This window comes from Acipenser ruthenus, chromosome 4 (assembly GCF_902713425.1).
Source record: "Acipenser ruthenus chromosome 4, fAciRut3.2 maternal haplotype, whole genome shotgun sequence".
Taxonomy (NCBI): Eukaryota; Metazoa; Chordata; class Actinopteri; order Acipenseriformes; family Acipenseridae; genus Acipenser; species Acipenser ruthenus.
The window spans coordinates 71310683-71330402 of NC_081192.1; the positions used below are offsets into that span (position 1 = coordinate 71310683).

Sequence of the window (19720 nt, forward strand, 5' to 3'; positions counted from 1 at the left end):
ACGTAGAGTAGCAGTTGGAGGAAGTAATCATTAGTTGCTCGCGAATTAGCGAAAGAGAGAGAGCGAGAGAAAAAAATAGGAACTGTAACATTTTATATAACATATAACTGTAATTAATCAAAAGTAATATTCTAAAACCTGAATTGTACTTAGAATAATACATGTTTGAAGCAAAATAAGAAGAGAAGGACATCGTGTGCCTGAGGATAATACGACTAAAATGCGCTGAAAAGGGTACTGTCAAAAATGTTTACATATTTTTTATTATGTGTAATTATTGTTTATGGTCAGAACTAACTCTGTCTTTGGTAGTTGTTATAATCGATAACGTGTACGAAATAACCAATGGCAAATGCGCACAGCAGATGAAATGATCTTTTGTTTATATTGTCATGCAGTCTTGCTGCATTGTCATCATCACACGATTTACGCAACGCCTCGGGTTGTGTTCCAGATAATTCATTACATATATGAAAACTGAACAACAGCAGTCAAGCCTAGATAATTTTGCTAACTACGGTTGTTCTTTAATAAAATCAGTATAGAACATTCTTGTCCCTGTGTATTTTACGGTATAGACAGTTAAAATTAACTTGGTGGTTGTACTGTATTGTAATTTAAATTATTAGCGCTATATTTATAAATGTTTTCAGGCAACACACTTATAAATATGGAAATACATAGTTATATTATTAACTGTTACTATTTGTTTTATTTGTTAAATCTATACAAATTGAAACCTTCCGGCATACACCTTTGCTGTTTCTTGATAACTGTAACATTAGCAGTTGAATATCACTTGGGCGACGGGTCATCTTGGGAATGATTGATTTGTGCTAGGGCATAAATAATTACGTATTCCATATCTTTCCATAGCTCAGAATTGCATGGCAGCTTGAATCAAAATAAGGAGGTCATGTGAAAAGAAGATTTTGATATTTTCAGTCCGTTTTCAGGAATGTCAAAAACTTTGATTTTTGGGGACCCATATTTTTTTCCAAACTTTCAATTATTTTGTTTGGGGACTTATACTGGTAGTAGCTTTTTTAAAGTACCCTTCAGGTTTACAGAAAATCTAATGAACATACAGGGATTGAATTTATTTGTACTTTATGATTGACAACAATATTTATTTCAGGAAGGGCAACTTCAGGACCAAACAGGATTGTTTACAAGTAGCACCATGGGGAATCAGCTTGCTGGTATTGCACCGTCACAGATTCTTTCTGTTGACAGTTACTTCTCAGATATCCATGACTTTGAATATAACAAGAGCCTTGGCAGTACCAGGTTCTTTAAAGTGGCCCGGGCTAAACACAGGGAGGGATTGGTGGTTGTTAAGGTGTTTGCCATTCAGGACCCATCACTGCCTTTAACCAGTTACAAACAAGAGCTGGAGGAGCTGAAAATCAGGCTTCATTCGTCACAAAACTGTCTTCCATTCCAAAAGGCCACCTTAACAGAAAAGGCTGCAATGCTGTTTCGCCAGTATGTGCGGGACAACCTGTACGATCGAATCAGTACCAGACCGTTTCTCAACAACATTGAAAAGAAGTGGATTGCCTTCCAGATTCTGAACGCCGTGGATCAGGCTCACAAATCTGGAGTCCGACATGGAGACATTAAAACCGAGAATGTCATGGTGACTAGTTGGAACTGGGTTCTCCTGACTGACTTTGCCAGTTTTAAACCCACTTACCTTCCTGAGGATAACCCTGCTGATTTTAATTACTTCTTTGATACCTCCCGGAGGAGAACATGCTATATAGCCCCTGAGCGTTTTGTTGATGGGAGCATGTTTGCAAATGAGAGTGACCAAACTACCCCACTGGTAGATCTTACGAGCAACAGTCAGCGCACAAGAGGAGAGCTCAAACAGGCAATGGACATATTTTCAGCAGGTACAATACTCATTACTCCTTTCAGAGTCTTGCAGAGTCTTTTAACCCATTAATAAAGTCATACTTCATATTCTGTGTGTGTGTGTGTGTATGTATGTATGTATGTGTGTGCGTGTATATATATATATATGTGTGTGTGTGTGTATATATATATATCTCAAAGTTCCTTGGTCATTTTTTAAAACAAATGGGCGTGTTAAAAATATTAATCCATGTATCATTTCCTCTGTGATTGTAAATGTGAGATTGAGTCGAATACCTTTGTGGCAGGGATAGGGTTAAATATATCCCTGCCATTGGTATTTTGTAAATAGCTTTATTTGCAGGAAGGAGCAGTGGAATTAGTTCCTTACTAGTTTTCATGCTGTTAAAAATTAGCCTACACTTTTGCATTTGCTTAACTTGCCCATTATATGTGTCTAATAAAAACAGCATTTGTTTCTTTCAGGCTGTGTTATAGCTGAACTGTTCACAGAAGGAGTACCCTTATTTGACCTCTCTCAGCTACTCGCTTATCGAAAGGGACATTTTCAAACTGAACAAGTGCTGGCAAAAATTGAGGACAGAAGCATCCGTGAATTGGTAAGGGTATTATGCAGTATAGGAAAATCTTGCATCTATTAAATTTCGTATTATTATTATTTTTTTTTTTTATATAATTTTGACTTAGTTTTTACCTTATGATGCTTGTTGACACATGTGTACTGGCCTAAATATTCCACAAAGCTGTATTTGCTCTTAAGAAAGCATCAAGCATTTCTAAAATTCTACTATTAAATATTGTGAACTTATAATAAATAGATTTTACTTGAAGCCAGTTCACCAGATAACAATGTTCAGGATATTTATTGGTTCTCTCTAACGTGAAATCAAACCCTTTCCCTGAAGAGCAGAAACCTTATCCCTGAAAGACATTGATGGAGCTCAACCAGTGCTTTAAATATATCTTATTAACTTTACTATTACTGTATAATTAATGTTCTACCTTTTATTGTGCTGAGAATCTCTTGTGGGGCTTCTGTTTTTGCTGTTTGTTTGTTTTTTGCAACTGCTGCATTCTGGTATCTTTTCTGTAGGTCTGATAAAGTCTGTTTCTGCAAAATCATGTATGAACAACAACACATTAAGTAATTACCCTAGGTACCAGTATCCACTTATCTTTAGCATTGTGTTTGAAATCTCTGCATGTAAGTTAATACTTTTTAAAAGCTGCAAAAAATAAGGATAGTGGCTCAATAATGAAGATTTAATAGTAGGGTTTGTGGAATGCAACTGTACCTTTTAATAAGGGGGTTTATTTGGAAAAATCTTTGCTGCTTCAAAAGCCGTTGAATATTAATTGTTTCCCTTTTTGCATCCTTTCAGGCGGCTCAGATGGTCCAGCGTGAGCCAGAAAAGCGCTTGACAGCAGAAGAGTACCTTAAGCAGCAGAGGGGCAATGCTTTCCCTGATATATTTTACACATTCCTGCAGCCTTATATGGCACAATTTGCCAAAGAGACCATCCAATCTGCAGACGAACGCATCCTAGTAATACGCAAGGACCTGGAAAACATCATCCACAACCTCTGCGGGGGTGACAAAGCGGAGAAGTCTGAGGGAGAAACAAAGGAGCATGGCCTGGTCATACTGGTGTCTGTCATCACCTCGTGCCTGCAGACCCTCCGCTACTGCGACTCCAAACTGGCAGCTCTGGAGCTCATTCTTCACCTGGCAGAGAGGCTGTGTGTGGAGATCTTGCTGGATCGCATCACACCCTACCTCCTGCACTTCTGCAATGATCCAGTGCCCAGGGTGCGGGCAGAAGCTGTGAGGACACTGACTAAAGTGCTTGCGCTTGTCAAAGAGGTCCCCCGTAATGATATAAATATCTATCCAGAGTACATCTTGCCTGGAATTGCCCATTTAGCCCAGGATGAAGCTACTATTGTGAGACTTGCCTATGCTGGTAAGTGCTTTTTATGGGATAGATGCAGTTGTACATTCATGTAAAATATATTTTCTTTAAACCTGATAGGAGGTATAAATCAGGTATATCATCATATATTCTATTAATGTATTTCAAGAATGTAACCTGGTCTTTGTTTTAACAGAGAACATAGCACTTCTGGCTGAGACTGCACTTCGTTTTCTAGAACTTGTGCAAGAAAATAATCTAAATATGGAACATGATTTGAATGGAGAAGATACAGAAGAAATGTTACACCCCAATGAAAACTATGACTCAGGTATATTGTATAAATAATACATACCTGTTTTAGATTTATAGCTATGATAAATGGAATTTATTGAGGGCTATTTCATTTAAGTTAGCTGAAGAAAAGTATGATATAGCAGTTAATTTTCATATACTATTAGGATATGCAAATGTTTCAATTACAACACCAAAAATTAACATTTTTCAAATCATCATTTAGACATATCTAAATCATTACCAGATATGTCCAAATGAAGATATCTTTAAATGTTTAAAGTTATCTATAAATCATTTTAAGATATTTAAAGTACATTTAGAGATATCTGAAAATGTTTTCCAGATATCTTTATATGGAGCTTTAAATGATATATCTAAAATGCATTTTCAGCAGTGGAGGCTTCCTTAAGTAGGCAAGGGAGGAAAAAAAAACCTGGATTCAACATTCCTAAATTAACAGCAATTCTGGCTGCTTAGAGATGCACTTAGAGTAGTAGCAGTGGCAGGTGGTGTTCTGGTCCTAGAGGAGTGTTTTTTTTTTGTTTGTTTAAGAGGGGAGGCTCTGCCTCCATGGCAAACTCCTTTCTCCTATTAAAAAGTAGTAGCAATAGAAGGTTGTGTGATCTGAGCACAGGTTTCAATTGGAGGAGCCCAGTGGGTTTTTTTTTTTTTTTTCTTATCAGAGGAGGCAATGCCTCCCATTTCAAAGTCCTGTCTGTCTGAAACATAGTAGTCGCAGTAGTAGGTCGTGTGATCTGAGCACGGGTTTTAGGGTTGGAGGAACCTCCCACACCCTACCGCCCCCTGCTGAAGCATTTTGGTGCATGTCTTGTGCAGGTGTTTAAATGTAAAATGGAGGATAACACAGTTGATCAGCTGATTAAGACTCAGCTTGCCATGCTAGGTTATACTGAAAAACTTAAGATAAAATCTGAAGGGACACCACAACCAAAAATTAAAATTGCTAATAAGAACAAGTCATTTCATAGTGGTTGGTGTGACAGAGTGGATTGGCTGACCAAAAGTGTAGCAAATAACCGTCTTTATTGCTGGCTTTGTTTACTTTTCAATAATTGTGCTCACATGATCAAAGTATGACTTTATTGATTTAAAACATTGGGCTATAAAGCATCACAACAAGTCGAGTTAAACTTCAACTTCTAGGGCAGGTTAGTGTGCGTGTATAAAACTTTTTTTTTTTACTGAAAAATACTATTTATCCACCAAAGAAAAGAGGGGAATTCTTTGTGTCTTCTCTCTCTCTCTCTGTGTCAGTCACACAGACGACACTGTGGGAGCAGCGGGAAGGTTTCTTTTAATAAAGCTAGATCAACTCAGAAGGTACGCAAAATGACAAGATGTTTTTAATTATAATTAAAATGACTGTTTCTGTTCATTTGTTTTTAAAATTACTTTTGGGAGGAGGTTTTCTATCAGCCACCTTTGCTTCAAGATACAGTTGGTACCTTGCTCCAGAACTAAAGTTTGTCTGAATTGCTTCTTTTATATTCCATAGATACGTTTCGTATGTGCAGAACGGTATCTGATTATTTTGTTGCCTATTTATTAAGTTTAACAAATTACGTCGATATGATGTGCTTGATTTTTGTCTGACTTTCACCTGCTTTAACAACTTTGTTTAGAAAATAGAAAACATATGATGGCAGTGTGTAACAGTTAAGTTTATTAGAATAAATTACAGTGGGCTACTGTTTTCTTTTGCTGGCTGGTGGAGAAAATGCGTTTAACAGCTTTGAATTGGGGCAAAACATTAAGATATGAAAAGTGTTGTCAGTCAGAATAATAAGATTCTTCTGCTGCTGGTGGCTTAAGGGGACCCCAAGTCCTCTGCTTTTTTTCTGCCTCCCCATTTTTTTTGGACCACCAGTCGCCACTGATTGTCAGATATCTTTAAATCATTTTAAGATATTTCAAAATGGTTTTGAGATACCTTTTAATTTTTAATTTAAGATATCTCAAAATTACTTCCTGTCTATTTTAAGATATCTGAAATTAATTTTAAGATATCTCAAAATGACATCCTGTTCAATTAGAGATATCTCTAAATGGACAGGAAGTCATGTAGAAATATCTTGAAATTACTTCCTGTTCATTTCAAGATATCTCTAACTCAATTTAAGATATCTTGAAATCAACAGGAAGTAATTTCAAGATATCTCTAAATGACAGTTTGGCATGTCATGCTAGAAAAATGTTATTTAAGATGAAAATCAATTTGACATATCTTTCATTTTTCAAAATGATATTGAGATCTTCACAATGGTTTATTTACACATATCTAAAATTAATTTAAAGATATCTGTAAATGATTTAGAGATCACCTAAGTATTTCAAGATATCTTAAAACGCATATCCGACCGTCACATAACCGACCTGATCAATGAACCTCCTTGCTAAATACATAAATAAATATATTAAAATTAGGCTACGAGAGTAATGGTATTGGAATCAAGTGCAATGTCGTCGATGGAAACAGAAAGAAAGCGTTATAGCAATCAGCTTTTTGGTGCATGTTTCAGTCATCTGTGTGTAGCAGTGATGTTTCAATACACCGGTTTAGAAAGCTTTGTGTTTTACTCTTTTTTTTTTTGTGCAATGTGTTTATATGATGGAGCGCACGCTTGCAGATATTGGCAGCGTGTTGTTGTAGCTTTTAAATGCATTTGAATTGAACAAAGCAAGCTTCATAAATGCAATGCTTACCGGCCGTTTATTTAAAATAGCCGAAGCAATATTTAAACCGAGCTGCTTATCGGCTGTTGGCAATATTAAAAAAGAGCGCAAAGTACCGTGACAGAGATATTAAGAAAGCAGAACCAGGGAGGCAGGGACTTCTAGAGTTAAGAAAGAAGCCATCAGTTGCAGGTTACTGTACATTTACCGTTTGTTTTGTATTTTTTTTTTTTAAAGCTTTGCATAGAGATGGCTTACAGTAAACTGCATAGCAACACTGTATTTGTAGCCTAATTAATCTTGTTTACATTTGCTTACTTTTAAAGCAAATAATTTCCCCGTGTTTAAAGCAGTTTGTGTGTTATTTTTGTTCACTAACCTATTTATGCATGTGTAAATGTCATTTTATATAGATGTTCGCAAATCCGACTTTTTCACATATCTGCCTATACCCCAGTCCACAGGGTGTCGGATATGCAACATTGTACTGTATCTCTAAATGATAATTTGGCTACCCATATGACTACAGCTAGACCATTGAAGTAATTAAATACAGTACCAGGAAGCAGCAGAAACTTTTCATCTAAATCATTCAGTACGTTTACATGGCACAGGTATTCAGAACATTAAGTATTTGGAAAACTAGAATATTCTGAATGCTTTGTAAGTCTGTATATATGCAGGCGGAATTATCTTATTCCTTTCATATTCTGAGTTTACATGGTAAACAATTATATTCCTTTTACGCCATTAACACATGCATACTAGGGATGTGCTTTTGGTAAATTTTTATGAACGTTTAAACTCTTTGCAATGTCAATGTTTAAACCATATCTACATACACACTTAATATTACATTCTGATACAGACAGCCCTGGTTAGTATTTTCTCTAGCAAATAAACCATAAATAAGCAAATAACGTTTTTACATCGCAAAGACTTAACTACAAAGTAAAATAAATAAATAAATAAATAAAACACCTACACATCAAAGTATATATTGAAATGTTTATGTGAAGGTATAACTTTGTACTATATACATACTGAACACATTTTCGGATAGTATAATGTTTTTAGAATAGTGTGTTTCTTAAAGGTTCATTTAACAACAACGAAACAGTAACTTAAGTTTTGTTTTTTGTTTTTTTTTGTACAAGTAACTTTGCCCCAAATTATATGTTTAAAAAATAAATAATTAGAGACGATCATCACCCACTGTACAGCGCGAAAGTGAAAGCGAGTTGTGCTTACAATTGAAAAAAAGTTGGAAATACTTTCACTTCTGGAAAAGGTAATTACCAGGGATAAAATAGCACAATATTTTTGAATTTTAAAGAGCACTGTGACTGATATTAAAAAGTCTTTGATAGTAGCGGTGGGATTTTTGAGATCTATTGTTGCTGTTATTGTTTTATGGGTCTTTTGTGGTTTACGCTTCATAGTCGGAATATGCTGTTTACATGGCTTTATATTCAATTAATATGCAGAATACTAGTGGAATGTGCCACCTCCAATATTCTGAATATGCAGAGGTGGAATATTCCTCTTCATATTCCAAATATTTCCATTATTCAGTATTCCGAATACTAGTGGAATATTACTGGCCATGCAAATGCACTGATTATTGTCTTTGAAATATCTTCATACTCCAAAGTAAAGTATAAAATGCAAGCAAAGGATCAAAAAATATTTAAAACAAGACCTGTGCATATCATAATAGTGCTAATAGGTAAGCTCTTTTGTAAATATTGAAAAAGGGGCAAACTTGCAGAATCTCCACTAGAGGCCAGTAACACCTAAAAAAAGAGGGAGCCACTCTGTATGTAAATTCTTATAAAGTACTAAAACCTGTCCAAATGTAATTGTCAGCAATATTTAAATCAGTTTTACAAGCTATGCATCTTTGTCTACTTTATATAAATTAAACCTGAGCATTACTGTGTACCTGTGTTCTTCCGCAGTTATCTGGAATCAATCGTCTAAGTACAGTAACGTGAGTTTCTTTTTGTAACTTTAGTGCAGGTTAGACCTATACTCATTTGCTGGTTGGAATTGCTATGCAGTATGATGTCTGTGTCTTAGTTTCTTAGATTTTCCCATTTTGATTTCTTCTGTATAGAGCTGCAGGCCCTCCATGAAATGGTGCAGCAGAAAGTGGTGACGCTGCTGAGCGACCCAGAGAACATTGTGAAGCAGACGCTGATGGAGAACGGCATCACCCGGCTCTGTGTGTTTTTCGGAAGGCAGAAAGCCAATGACGTGCTCCTGTCCCACATGATCACCTTCTTGAACGACAAGAATGACTGGCATCTCCGAGGAGCTTTCTTTGACAGCATTGTCGGTTCGTGCTAGTCAGTCACATGGGCCATGGGGGCAATTCATTAATGAGTTAGGTTAAGGGTTAAGTGTTTTTAAGTCCTATGCCAGGCACACTACATCTGTTTTGGTACCGTGGAATCAGCTCATCACATGTATTGATTCTCCTGCCTTAAAAGCTCCTTTATCAAAAGCTTTGTTTTTAGCTGTGGTTTAAAACCAAACTTGGCTGTTAAATCTTTTAAAGAAAAATCTTTATCTCTCAAATAGTGATGGCAACAGGTAACTAAAGGACACAAGAAGAAATTAAGTGCTATCACCTTTTGATGCTTTATATTTGTAAGATTTTAAAACACTTTCACCTCCTTTAAGAACAAATGTTATGGGAACAACGTACACATGGAAACATTTTTTGAATTTAACAAAATAAGTAAATAATTACAGTGGTGCCTATTAGTATTTTTACCAGTAGTTCTAGATAAAGATGAACAATAATGCATTTTGGTATAGATAAGTCATTTATTATAAGTAAATCCATTTTCTCCTTTAGATTTATCACAGCTTCTAGCCAGCGAATATGAAAAAACATTCCAAAGCATGAAATGTACATTTTTGGGGAAGGCAGGGCATAAAAAAACTGTATTATGTAATAATTTCACATTTAGTCTTTATAAAATAATGCTCAGTTCTCAGACGATTGTTTCAGGGTGCATTTTGTTTTTACTATGCTTCCTTTTGCTGTGGTTCCTTTTGCTATGGCTTTGGTTAAACGGAAGTTAAACACTGGAAAAAAAAGCGCTTTTTAAATTGCAACTATGGCGGCTAAAGGTGCATCAACATCACGCATTACAGCAAAGCAACACAAAAAAAGATTGTCCTTGTGGTGAGTTTCATTCATCGGGTGATATTTTATTTTGTTCAGTGTGTAACGAAGCAACAACAGAAATAACACTTGTGTCAAGCACCTTAAAAGCAAGAAACGCCTAAATAGAAAATGCTGCAAAGCGACTGGGGAGACAACGAAAAAGCAAGCTACTGTTTCAAGTCTGTTCAGTGCTAAGACAAAACAAAAACTGCCGAAGTTAGAAACTTGGCTAGATTTCATCTGACAGAAGTTTGATTAAAGCAGACATGCCTCTGGAAAATGTAGATAACCCTACCATTAAAATCTTTCTAAAAGAAAACTTGAAAACTGGGAGTCATGCCGTCTGCCATCTGGCTGAGAAAACACTGCCTGCCAAAAGTTTTTCAGGCCCAAAGAGGCGAAAAGAGTTTGTTAAAGATGGATTGCTGTCTATAAATGGTAGATGAAATAACAGATTGTTTTGTACTGAATATCCCAGTTTACAAAATTAATCACAAGAATAACTGTCGAGCAATCAAACTGCTGCAATCTGTGTTCCTAGAAAAAAAACAGATGGAGCAACAATAGCGCCGTCAATTGTCAGAAATCTCTGAGTACAGTATTGAATGGGAATGAATCACTGCATTTGTTTCTGATAATGCTGCGAATATGAAGACGTTTTATGATTATCAAAGGCATGGCTGTGAACTCTATTCATGTCACCTGTACAGCACATTTTTATGCACGTATCGGACACATTTGGCAGACCAAGTTTACCTTTGCCAGTTTCATCAGTGAAAAAAATCTTTGAAACTTTCTGAAAATATGTGTCAGAAAAAACAGGAAAGCCACTTGAAAAGGTACCAAGACCCACAGAGCCAATTGTAACCTGCTGGAAAACATGGTTTGATTCTTTTCAATACATCAACGAAAACACAGAGCATTTAACTGCATTCCTAGAATGCAGTCAAGATACAGTGGAAATATTAAAAGCCAAATCTAATTTAAAAGCACAGAACCTAGTCTTTTTTGTTCCCGGTGTTGTAGATCCTACTACTTTTAAATGATATTCAGCAGCACATGAAAAATTCAGTAAGGTAAGTACTACACTTACTGATTTTAAATTTTAATACTCAATAGTTATCGCTGTATTTTCATATGCATTTATGGCATATGCACTTGAGGATCAGTGTGCAGAGAATGCTTAAGGGCCATGCCTTATTTTCTTTTCCTCTGTCCTGCTCTTAGTTAATGACTATGTTCTGTACAGTATAAACTTTACATTTATTTATACAGTTGTTTCGACAATGCAGAATGTGTTGTGTAGATTTAATTTCAACATATATTCGCCTGCGTTTTAGTAGTGAAAAAAGCAAAAAAAAATTAACTTTTCCTGAAACGATATTGCTTTAAGGGAAATGCAATAACATCGGGGCCCTGGTCATAGCTCATACAGTACAAGCTTTTTGCACAAGTCTGGGGATATATTTTGCTACTGTTCTGATCAGAACAGATTCAATTCTCAATACTTGAGACTTCTTACCAACATTGATCAATTTGGATTCAGTACTTCAATACAATCGGGGCTATGGGCCTGAAAAACATTTGATCAAAATCAACATGTATTGTACAGCATGTCACTGTGGAGAATAGCTTTGAAATAGATGAGGGTTAATACTTATGGGCACCACTGTATTTAGACAACTGATTCCAGATCTTTGGGTCCCAGAGGAATATTGGAATGATGGGAAACCTGTGGAAACGCTGTTTGAAATGTTTCTTGTGTTTCCATGCCAAGGGTTAGATCCACGTGTCAATTTCTTTTTTACAGATTCCATTTATTAATTCCATTTATCTTGTGATGTTTGAAAAATAGCAAATCAATGGGGCAGATTTATCAAAGTCTTCACAACTTGGAAAGTAGTATAAACAGATGTGGAAAATAACTGTTGAATATAGCATAGTCTTCAGTGTGAATGGGCCCTAATCTCTCTTGATTCAGTTGCCATATGTTTTGATAATTTTGTCTGTGTTCTGTGCTTCAGGGGTTGCAGCATATGTGGGCTGGCAGAGCTCCTCCATCCTGAAGCCTTTACTGCAGCAAGGCTTAAGCGACGCTGAAGAATTTGTCATCTACAAGGCTCTCAATGCCCTGACCTGCATGTGCCAGCTAGGGCTGCTGCAGAAGCCACACATCTATGAGTTTGTCAGCGACATTGGTAAGTCCTAAACAATGGTTTTACCTACTGCACAAGGGGAGGTCTGTCATTAGGGAGCTAGACCCTCAGCTGGCTTTATTTACTGCATTGAGAAATTACTGGGATAGTCTATCTGATCTTTTGTTAGCACTACCAGGGGCGAAAATTGGATTTTGGTTAATGTTGGGGAGTGGGAGTCTGTGACGAGAATGAGTATACTTATACCAGTAGTAATAGGGTTCCTTAATTTTGTGAAAAATACCCCTAGAGAACCACCTGTTGTTGCATTGTTCTGTATAAATATTGATGGATTCAAAATTACTATTAGCATGTTGTAATATGCATGAAGCTAAATTAGTGAGTAGGTAAGCTTCACTTGGTTCCTGACAGTGTGGTTTAAGAGTGTCCCATATTTCCGTAACAATTTCAGGAGAGTTGGTTAGTCTTCCAAATATTATAATTCTTTGGAACTTTTTATTTTAATTTAATTATTTTTCTTTTTTTTTTTTTTTAGCTCCGTTTCTCTGCCATCCTAATCTCTGGATTCGTTACGGGGCTGTGGGATTCATAACTATGGTAGCTCAGCATCTGAACATTGCAGATGTCTACTGCAAGTTAATGCCATATCTAAACCCATTTATTACACAGCCAATAATCCAGGTAAAAGGCTTTGGCCAGCATAACATTTTATCATATTTATTAAGGTGTAAATACAGCAGCTTGTGTTTATTTCTATCAAATGCAGATTCATGTGTTTTTAGGGCAATTTCCTGACACTGGAAAAAGGGTTGGTGGGTGTATTTTAAGTATGGGTACATTTCTACAATGCATTGCCATTTTCAGCTGAAAGGTGTTAGTCACTGTACTCATGCCAGACATTTTATTTTTGTACCACAAGATTTGACTAGTCTATTAGTCTTAAGTTTGACCTTAGCAGGTTAGTTTTCTCTACTTTTTCAATTTTATCTACTATCTGCAAATTTGTAAGATCTTGCTGCTCAGAGGAATTAATAACCAACTGAAGAAAAAATATGTTAGTTAAGAGAATGGTGATATTTTATATTTATACCATGTTGCTCTTTAAAATGCTCTTAGCAATTTCTTTTTTAAAGTTAACTGCAAATGATGTGTGAGCCACTGTTTGCATTCAGCAGTAGAGTGGTTCTTATTATATATCAGTTCAGACTACCAGAAGCTACTGTATAAGTATGGACATGTTTTGCCTCCTTCATGACACATTCTCACCCTGAAAGGTAGGAATTACAACAATCTTGTTTTGTATGTACTCTCACATACCCTGGTATCCTTTTCTCAAATACATATGGTAAACTAAAAATAAAAATAAAATAAAAAATGAGCACTTTAGAAGTCAGCAGTATTTCATCCAGCCTTATTTTTATAGTACAGTATGTGATTTTGATTAAAGTAATACATTAGGAAAATGAGGCTATGTGCCTGAAATGAACTCTCTGTGCCACTTTGATTATTATTATTATTATTATTATTATTATTATTATTATTATTATTATTATTATTATTATTATTATTATTATTTATTTCTTAGCAGACGCCCTTATCCAGGGCGACTTACAATGGTTACAAGATATCACATTATTTTTACATACAATTACCCATTTATACAGTTGGGTTTTTACTGGAGCAATCTAGGTAAAGTACCTTGCTCAAGGGTACAGCAGCAGTGTCCCCACCGGGGATTGAACCCACGACCCTCCGGTCAAGAGTCCAGAGCCCTAACCACTACTCCACACTGCAAAATGTATATTGGTTACAGCTGCACAACATTTGGACTGATTTCACTAACAAGTGCCTGTATTTAGGCCCATATCCTCTTTGTGATTCCATACTGAGAGTCAAGACATGCTTGAAGTTATATTACCTATATGAGTGATTCCAGGCACTTTCATCCATTTAAAGCCAAAGCCCATTTATATGGCATTAAAAGTACACTGTGTATGCATGGACAGTGATGGGAATGCTTGTTTCCTTTAAATTGCTGTACCCAATAGTATACATTGTTATTGCATATATTTATAAAATATATAGTCTGGTTCGCAAAAGCAGTATAGATGTCCTGTCACCTGAACCACTGATTTCCTGTCTTTTCAGATCGACAAGGAAATAGTGCTGTTGAGTGTTCTTAAAGAGCCTGTAAGCCGTTCCATATTCGACTATGCTTTACGATCCAAGGATATCAGTAGTCTCTTTAGGCACTTGCACCTGCGCCAGAAGAAACGCAATGGCTCCATACCTGAGTGCCCTCTGCCTGAGGACCCAGCCATAGCTCAGCTGTTAAAGAAGCTGCTTTCTCAGGTACTGAGCAGTGAGTTTCTGTTATGTGAAGAGAAGAGTTGGCTTGTCTCCAGCCATGTTAGAATTGAAGCTTCCAGAGAAGGGGTCAAAAGTCTTCTGTGGGTTGGACATGTTTCACACATCAGGATGAAAGCAGTATTTATCTTCAAGTATGCGCCAAGAACCTCTCGACACACGGAGGGGCTGTATCTGTCCATACATATGTTCCATAAAAATGTTGTTACCTAATATTTGAAATATTATTAGTCAGTTATATAGCATCATAGTAACTAATCTGGAGGAATGTACCTACTAGATTTCTGTAGTGTCATTTTGCTAGTTCATAGAGACCAAACTAAAGTACTTTACAACTAGTCTATTCGACTGTGGTTCAAATGTTTGTGTGTGTGTGTTTATGCATGACGGCTTTTTGTTCTTCTAGGGTCAGGAAATTTACAGCATTACAACAAACAAAAATGTGCGTTATAAAAAAATAAACGTGCAGTAACAAAAATATAAAATCCAAAAATAAATTCAAAATATCACATTTTTACAACAAAATAAATATATATATATATATATATATATATATATATATATATATAATATATATAATTACATACACACATGTATTCAAAAGTTTACATACCCCAATGGAAATGTATTAATTCTCGAAAACAAAGAATTTGAGCAAAAATCTTTTCCGTCAGAAGTTTTGCTTTTGTTGTTGAGGAAAAAAAGTTACAAGAAATAGTTATTTATTTCAGCAATTTTTTTGCAAAACTCCAAAAATGCTAATTCAAAAGTATTCATACCCTTTGATGCTATGATAGTATTGTCTACAAGGTGCTAGAAATTTTAATAAGATAATGTAGAAACTAATTCTAGAAAAGTCTAGAAAATGATGGATTGTAGATGAACATTCTTAGAGAGTATAAATGATTGCTGTCATTACCAATAAGTCAATATGGGAAAATGTAAAGAGCTATCTGAAGACCTTAGGCAGAAAATTATTTATTGTCATAAAGCTGTAGAAGGGTACAAGATTTCCAAGCATTTGAGTATCCCAATTTCAACTATTGTTTCAATTATCAAAAAGTACAAGACTGTCACAACGCTCCCTCGGTCTGGAAGAAAGAAGGTTCTTTCTCCAAGAACAAGTAGAAGAATTGTGAGGAAGGTTAATAACAATTCGAGATTGACTGCCAAAGATATTCAAAGTGAATTGGCTGCAAGTGGGGCTGGAGTTTCCATCTCAACCATAGGTTGAGTATTGCATGGTGAAGGTCTCAGTGGTCACAGGCCAAGGAAAAAGCCACTCTTAGGAAAACATCACAAGGACAATTGCTTAAAGTTTGCAAAACGGCATTTGAATGATGGATATGAGTTCTGGTCAAAGGTTTTGTGGAGTGATGAAACCAATTTTTTTTGGTTACACTGATAGTCGTTACGTCTTCATCTAGACAATGTGGGGAAGCTATAAAAAAAGGCCAACAAGTGCTCGGCTATATAGTGAAAAGTATTGAATTTAATCAAGGGAAGTAATGTTAAAACTTTACAATGCATTAGTAAGACCTCATCTAAAATATTGTGTTCAGTTCTGGTCACCTCGCTACAAAAAGGATATTGCTGCTCTGGTGAGGCGTACAAAGAAAAGAACACCATACATACTGTCAAGCATGGAGGTGGAAATATCCTTCTATGGGGCTGTTTTTCCTCTAATGGTACAGGACATTTTGTTCTAATACATGGATAAATTGATTCCATAGCATACCAAAAGATATTGGCCAATCATCTGAAACCCTCCTCTACAAAACTTGGTTTAAAGCACAACTGGGTGTTCCAACACGACAACAATCCAAAGCACACATCAAAATCTACTTCAGAATGGTTAAAGAAGAATAAAATCAAGGTGCTGGAGAGGCCTAGTGAAAGTCCCGATCTAAATCCGATTGAGAGTCTTTGGTATGAGTTGAAGAAGGCTGTGCACAAGAGAAGTCCTCGGAATTTGAATGGAACAAGAGTGGTCAAAAATCTGTAATGATTCATGCCAAAAGCTCATTGGCAGATATCCTAATCATTTAAACAAGGTTATTATTGCTAAAGGTGCCTCAACTAGCTATTAATTTCATTTTCCTTGCCAGTATGAATACTTTTGAATTAGCATTTTTTGTTTTGCAAAGAAAAATTGCTGAAATAAATAATTGTAGACATCTATTTCTTTTAACTTTTTTTGTCCTCATTTACAAAAGCAAAACTTTTGCTACAAAAGATTTTTCCTATCATTATTTGTTTGAGAAATATCTAGAAATTATACATTTACATTGGGGTATGTAAACTTTTTGACTACAAGTTGCCAGAGGTACAGAGCACACTTGCATACTTCATGCAGCTTTTATAACACTGACTTCGCAACTTTGTATTTCTGGCGGACTGAGGCAGAACCATGGCTTTGAAACTGACTATGAATCTGCGTGCAAAATTAAGATGAATTTACAGCGGGAGGTAGTACATTGTAAAAAGCAGACAATGTTGGACAATTTCTTATTTTAAAATTCTGTTCTTTAGAATTGATTGTAAGTACAACCCCTTTTTTCTTATGTTTGTTTTAAGGACAATTGTAGTACATCGTTATGTAGTACTATTTAATTAAGCCTACTACTTTTTTTTGTTTGTTTGTTTGTTTTGCACACGCGTGAAGTAAACAGTTCTATGTTTGGGTATTTTGTGTTTCTCATATTAATTTTTTAACATTAACATTTAAAACATGTATTTCAGTGCCATATTTGTACAACTACAGTATATATCGTTCCATGTAAATGCACTTGAAAAAAAAAATATATATATATATAATGTGTTTTTGTGCTTTAGGGGATGACAGAATCTGAAGAAGACAAGCTTTTGGCCCTGAAAGACTTCATGCTCAAATCAAACAAGGCCAAAGCTAACATCATCGACCAGAGTCATATTAATGACAGCACTCAGAGTGGTGTGATTGATCTTGGTACCTTGGGAATCACTGGCCGACAAGTTGACCTTGTGAAACCTAAACAAGAACAAGATGACAAACGGGGTATGTATAGTGTATTTTTGTGGTTGTGAATCCAGTGTATATGTCAGTGACTGCAATATGTACGTTACATTCATTACGTTACATAAACTACTTTCCACTGTGGACGACTCTCTTTGACACAGTTCTACTACAGCTTGCCATTATTTATATATATATATTCGAACACATATTTGTTGACATGTATTCGGATACAAAAGTCAGATGTTCATATTCGCTAGAAATGACAACAATGCTTTACAGTTATTTACCACGTCACCAGAAGTTGTGTGACAGTTTCAAAAATGGCAAATGAAAAAGAGCTCTGTGCGATATGTGAGATTTAATATATTTATAAAAAGAAAAACACAGGATCAGCACATCATCTCTTGAGACTCTATTTAAAAGTTTTAGACAGCAAGAAGTATACAAATCAGATTAAATGTGTGCATGTATAGTGATCTCTTTGGAAGGCCATCTGGGTCAAAAACGCCCTGTGCTGCTTTAGAGCGAGCCAGAATCTCATGAACAGAAAAAAGACAAGCTCGTCATTCTGAAATGCTTTGCTTAAACAGTGCCCTACTTGCTGGAAATCTGTAGTGATTTTTATATAGATTTTATATATTCTATATTTTTTGTTGAGACTTTGTTATGTGGAATGTAAGAAACGAGAACCAAAACAGTGAGTTTTTTTCCCCCTTCATTTTACAATGCCATTTCCAAGTTTGTTTTATATGAAGTGTTTAAAGTGTTCAGCTACAAAGAGGCACAAGTTTTACTTTATGAAAACGTGTCTATGGCCACTTTGCTGCGAAGAAATGGCAAGGAATGAAAAAAAAAGTAAAACAAATAAATAAAATGCAGTGTCAGCTTTATGTATATTTATTTCGGGAATAAACAAAACAACATTTAACGTAAACTGCTATTTGGCATCCTTGGTTTTGTAGTTAATTCACTGGGGTAAAGTAAGTCCTACTCAACGTATTCTTTACTCCTAGGATATTTTTCTACTTTAACATGTTACATAGTGTAATGTCTTGCTGTAAAATAAAGGCACACACACGGGCCACGCCCCCCTGTCCCTGCTGCTATGCTGTCACTGCCTGTGTTCTGAGCAGTATAATGGCTTTTATTACTTTTTAAATAAGAACGAATATTTAAATTATGAGCGAATATCCGAACAAGAAAATTTTGTGTTTGTCCCAGCACTTTATATGTAATTTTATTTATTTATGTATTTATTTATTTATTTTTAGCAAGAAAACATACAAAGCAAGACTCCAATATGAATGAAGAATGGAAAAGCATGTTTGGTTCCTTGGAGCCTTCCAACATAACACAGACGGTACCTAAAGTTCTTGTTCTACCTGCCGAGCCTGAGGGAAAGCCCCTGCGCTCAGAGCCTCTCCCACTTTTAACATCCATGTCACATCCTTACCACAGGTTGACAGGAAACTTAAGAGCACATTACTTATATATATATATATATATATATATACACAGTACTGTGCAAAAGTTTTAGGCAGGTGTGAAAAAATGCTGTAAAGTAAGAATGCTTTCAAAAGTGGACATGTTAATATACATATTTATCAATTAACAAAATGCAAAGTGAGTGAACAGAAGAAAAATCTACATCAAATCAATATTTGGTGTGACCACCCTTTGCCTTCAAAACAGCATCAATTCTTCTAGGTACACTTGCACACAGTTTTTGAAGGAACTCGGCAGGTAGGTTGGCCCAAACATCTTGGAGAACTAACCATAGTTCTTCTGTGGATTTAGGCAGCCTCAGTTGCTTCTCTCTCTTCATGTAATCCCAGACAGACTCGATGATGTTGAGATCAGGGCTCTGTGGGGGCCATACCATCACTTCCAGGACTCCTTGTTCTTTTTTACACTGAAGATAGTTCTTTTTTTTTTTTTTTTTTCTATAAATTTAGTCGTCGCCAATTATTTTTACCCCGGTTTTCACCCCAATTTAGCATGCCCAATTATTATCTGTATCCCCGGCTCACCGCTCGCAACCCCCCCGCCGACTCAGGAAACGGAGGCTGAAACACGCGTCCTCCGAAACGTGCTCCTTCCAAGCCGTCATTTTTCGCACTGCAGATCCACAGCAATGCTACCAGACCTATAGTGCCGGAGGACAACACAGATCTGGCGGCTCCGCTGCAGAGCCACAGGCGCCCTATCGGCCACAGGGGTCGCTGATGC

General features: G+C 36.0%; 1 protein-coding gene across 1 annotated transcript in view; it reads left to right on the forward strand.

Moving 5' to 3' along the window:
- The first annotated feature begins 30 nt into the window (after window positions 1-30).
- Window positions 31-19720, forward strand: part of pik3r4 (phosphoinositide-3-kinase, regulatory subunit 4) — a 35162-nt gene continuing 15472 nt past the window's right edge. The window contains exons 1-11 of the mRNA XM_033998903.3: window positions 31-234; window positions 1139-1901; window positions 2350-2483; window positions 3267-3849; window positions 3995-4129; window positions 8909-9130; window positions 11995-12168; window positions 12662-12807; window positions 14275-14478; window positions 17329-17530; window positions 18763-18851. Coding sequence (XP_033854794.1) covers window positions 1184-1901; window positions 2350-2483; window positions 3267-3849; window positions 3995-4129; window positions 8909-9130; window positions 11995-12168; window positions 12662-12807; window positions 14275-14478; window positions 17329-17530; window positions 18763-18851 — 2607 coding nt within the window. The 5' untranslated portion in view covers window positions 31-234; window positions 1139-1183. The remainder of the gene's footprint in view (window positions 235-1138; window positions 1902-2349; window positions 2484-3266; window positions 3850-3994; window positions 4130-8908; window positions 9131-11994; window positions 12169-12661; window positions 12808-14274; window positions 14479-17328; window positions 17531-18762; window positions 18852-19720) is intronic.